Here is a 1,997-nt window from a genome sequence, read left to right on the forward strand (position 1 = left end):
ACGAGACGAGAGAGAGAGAGAGAGAGAGAAAGGAAGGAAGGAAGGAAGGAAAAAAAGAAAGAGCCCTTTTCCTTTAAAATCAAAAATCACACAAAACATCTTAGATTCATATTTGTCCTCAGTATTTTCAAAGAAGGTTTTGTCACTTTAAATTCCCTTCATGTCTCTCAGCAGTTAGTTTTCCTCTGGTTACACAAGCAACCCTTTTGCCATTAGCATGATGGGAGTATTTTGTAGACATCAGTCTTTATCCTGAGTCACAGCAGCGCTAAAGCATCCTGACTGTGGCATTGGATGCAAAACACAGAGTGATTTGATTAAATTCCCTCTTGAAAATCTGATATGGGCAGCTTTTCTGTACTATCTTATAATGTGAAAACAAAATGAAAATCTGAAATTAATAGGCTATGGAGAATTGAATCGGCTGCATGAAAGATTGGCTAGCACTGCAGTCTGGTATACTTAGTATAAGAGCATGCTGACCACATACAGCAGGGATAAAGGTTATTTTCAAGCTGGTATTTATCAAAAAGGCTCATGGTGTTTAGGTATAATAATTTATAATACACCAAAGGTTTAAATTGGTGAATGGATTAAAAAACCTGGAAATAGGTGATGATAGCCTGGAGTCCTTCAGCAAGATGGCAAAAATATTCAGTGCCTGTGCATTTCCCTTCTCCAGAAGATACAAAATGTCTCAAAGGCACATCCCAGTGGTAAGACAAACACGGTATTTTCACAACCAGCACAGAAAGGGACAGAGGTTTGTCAAGACCCGTGAGAAGGCAGAAGGTCCTAGAGGAAATCGTATTGATTATTGTCAGCACCTTCCCAAGTATGTATCATACCACTCACCACCGAACAGAGACTCTATTGTGAGGCTATGACTAAGAAGACATGTATGACTTCTTGAAAGGCTGAGTGCAGCATGAAAATTAAAAGCAAAACGTAATTATATTCTACTCAAGTAGACATCCTTAGGACTCTTCAACAAAAGAGAGCGTGTCAAAGGCCACTGATGCAATATATCTCTTTATATAACTACTGTCTTTCATAGACAGAGCATTGGTACAAATTACAAGATGGGTCCAATGAAGTTTGTTCCTTGTCAATGCTGTGAATCTAAGAATGATTTATAAATACTACTTTTTCCTGGTTTATGTTGCTTACATTGTTAGACCAAAGACATCTTTCTAGGGATCATACTGCTAAATATATTGATTGATTTGAGTTATATCACTCAACCTCCTGGCATTATAAAAGAGGTTCATCAATTTGAAAAATCTTCTTATAACTCCCCTTTAGATGCTGAAAGGCTGCTCTGAGGTCTCCCCAGCACCTTCCCTTCTCCTGCCTGATCAGCCCCAGCTCTCTCAACCTGTCCTCGTAGGAGAGGTGTTCCATCCCTTGGATCATTTTTGTGGCCTCCTCTGCACATGTTTCAACAGGTCCGTGTCTCTCCTGTATTGAGGACTTCACATCTGGACACAGTATTCCAGGGGAAGTCTCATCAGCACAGAGTAGAGGGACAGGATCACCTCCCCCAGCCTGCTTGCCATGCTTCTTTTTATGCAGCCCAGAATACAGCTGGTTACTGTGCATCCTCTGGTCAGGTAGTTGTAGACATCAATAAGATCTCCCTGAGCCTTCTTAGCCTGAACAGTCCCAGCTCTCACAGCCTCTCCATGAACAACAGATGTTCCAATACCTTCACCATCTTCACAGCCCTCATCGGACTCTCTCTGGTATGTCCACGTGTCTCCAGTTCTTCTAGGCAATCTTCAGCCTTCCTTATTCCTCTCCAGGTGCAAGACTTGACATTCCTCCTTTTTGATCTTCATTATGTTCCCGCGGACCATTTATCCACACTATCCAAGTCACTCTGAATAGCAGGCCTGCCCTGCAGCCTACTGACCAAGAAATTACTGGGAAAGTACAATGCTTTGAATATGGTGACGTCATCTGAAGACCTCACAAGATCTTTGGTAGTCACTGCT

At 41.7% G+C, this 1,997-nt stretch overlaps 1 protein-coding gene across 1 annotated transcript in view; it reads right to left on the reverse strand.

Annotated features, from left to right (window-relative positions):
• Positions 1-1,732, reverse strand: part of LOC104917612 (cytoplasmic dynein 2 heavy chain 1-like) — a 63,620-nt gene extending 61,888 nt beyond the window's left edge. Inside the window, exon 1 of the mRNA XM_019612082.2 lies at positions 1,709-1,732. Coding sequence (XP_019467627.1) covers positions 1,709-1,732 — 24 coding nt within the window. The remainder of the gene's footprint in view (positions 1-1,708) is intronic.
• Between the last annotated feature and the right edge of the window lie 265 nt (positions 1,733-1,997).

The sequence above is a fragment of the Meleagris gallopavo genome, chromosome 1, assembly GCF_000146605.3.
Source record: "Meleagris gallopavo isolate NT-WF06-2002-E0010 breed Aviagen turkey brand Nicholas breeding stock chromosome 1, Turkey_5.1, whole genome shotgun sequence".
NCBI classification, from domain to species: domain Eukaryota; kingdom Metazoa; phylum Chordata; class Aves; order Galliformes; family Phasianidae; genus Meleagris; species Meleagris gallopavo.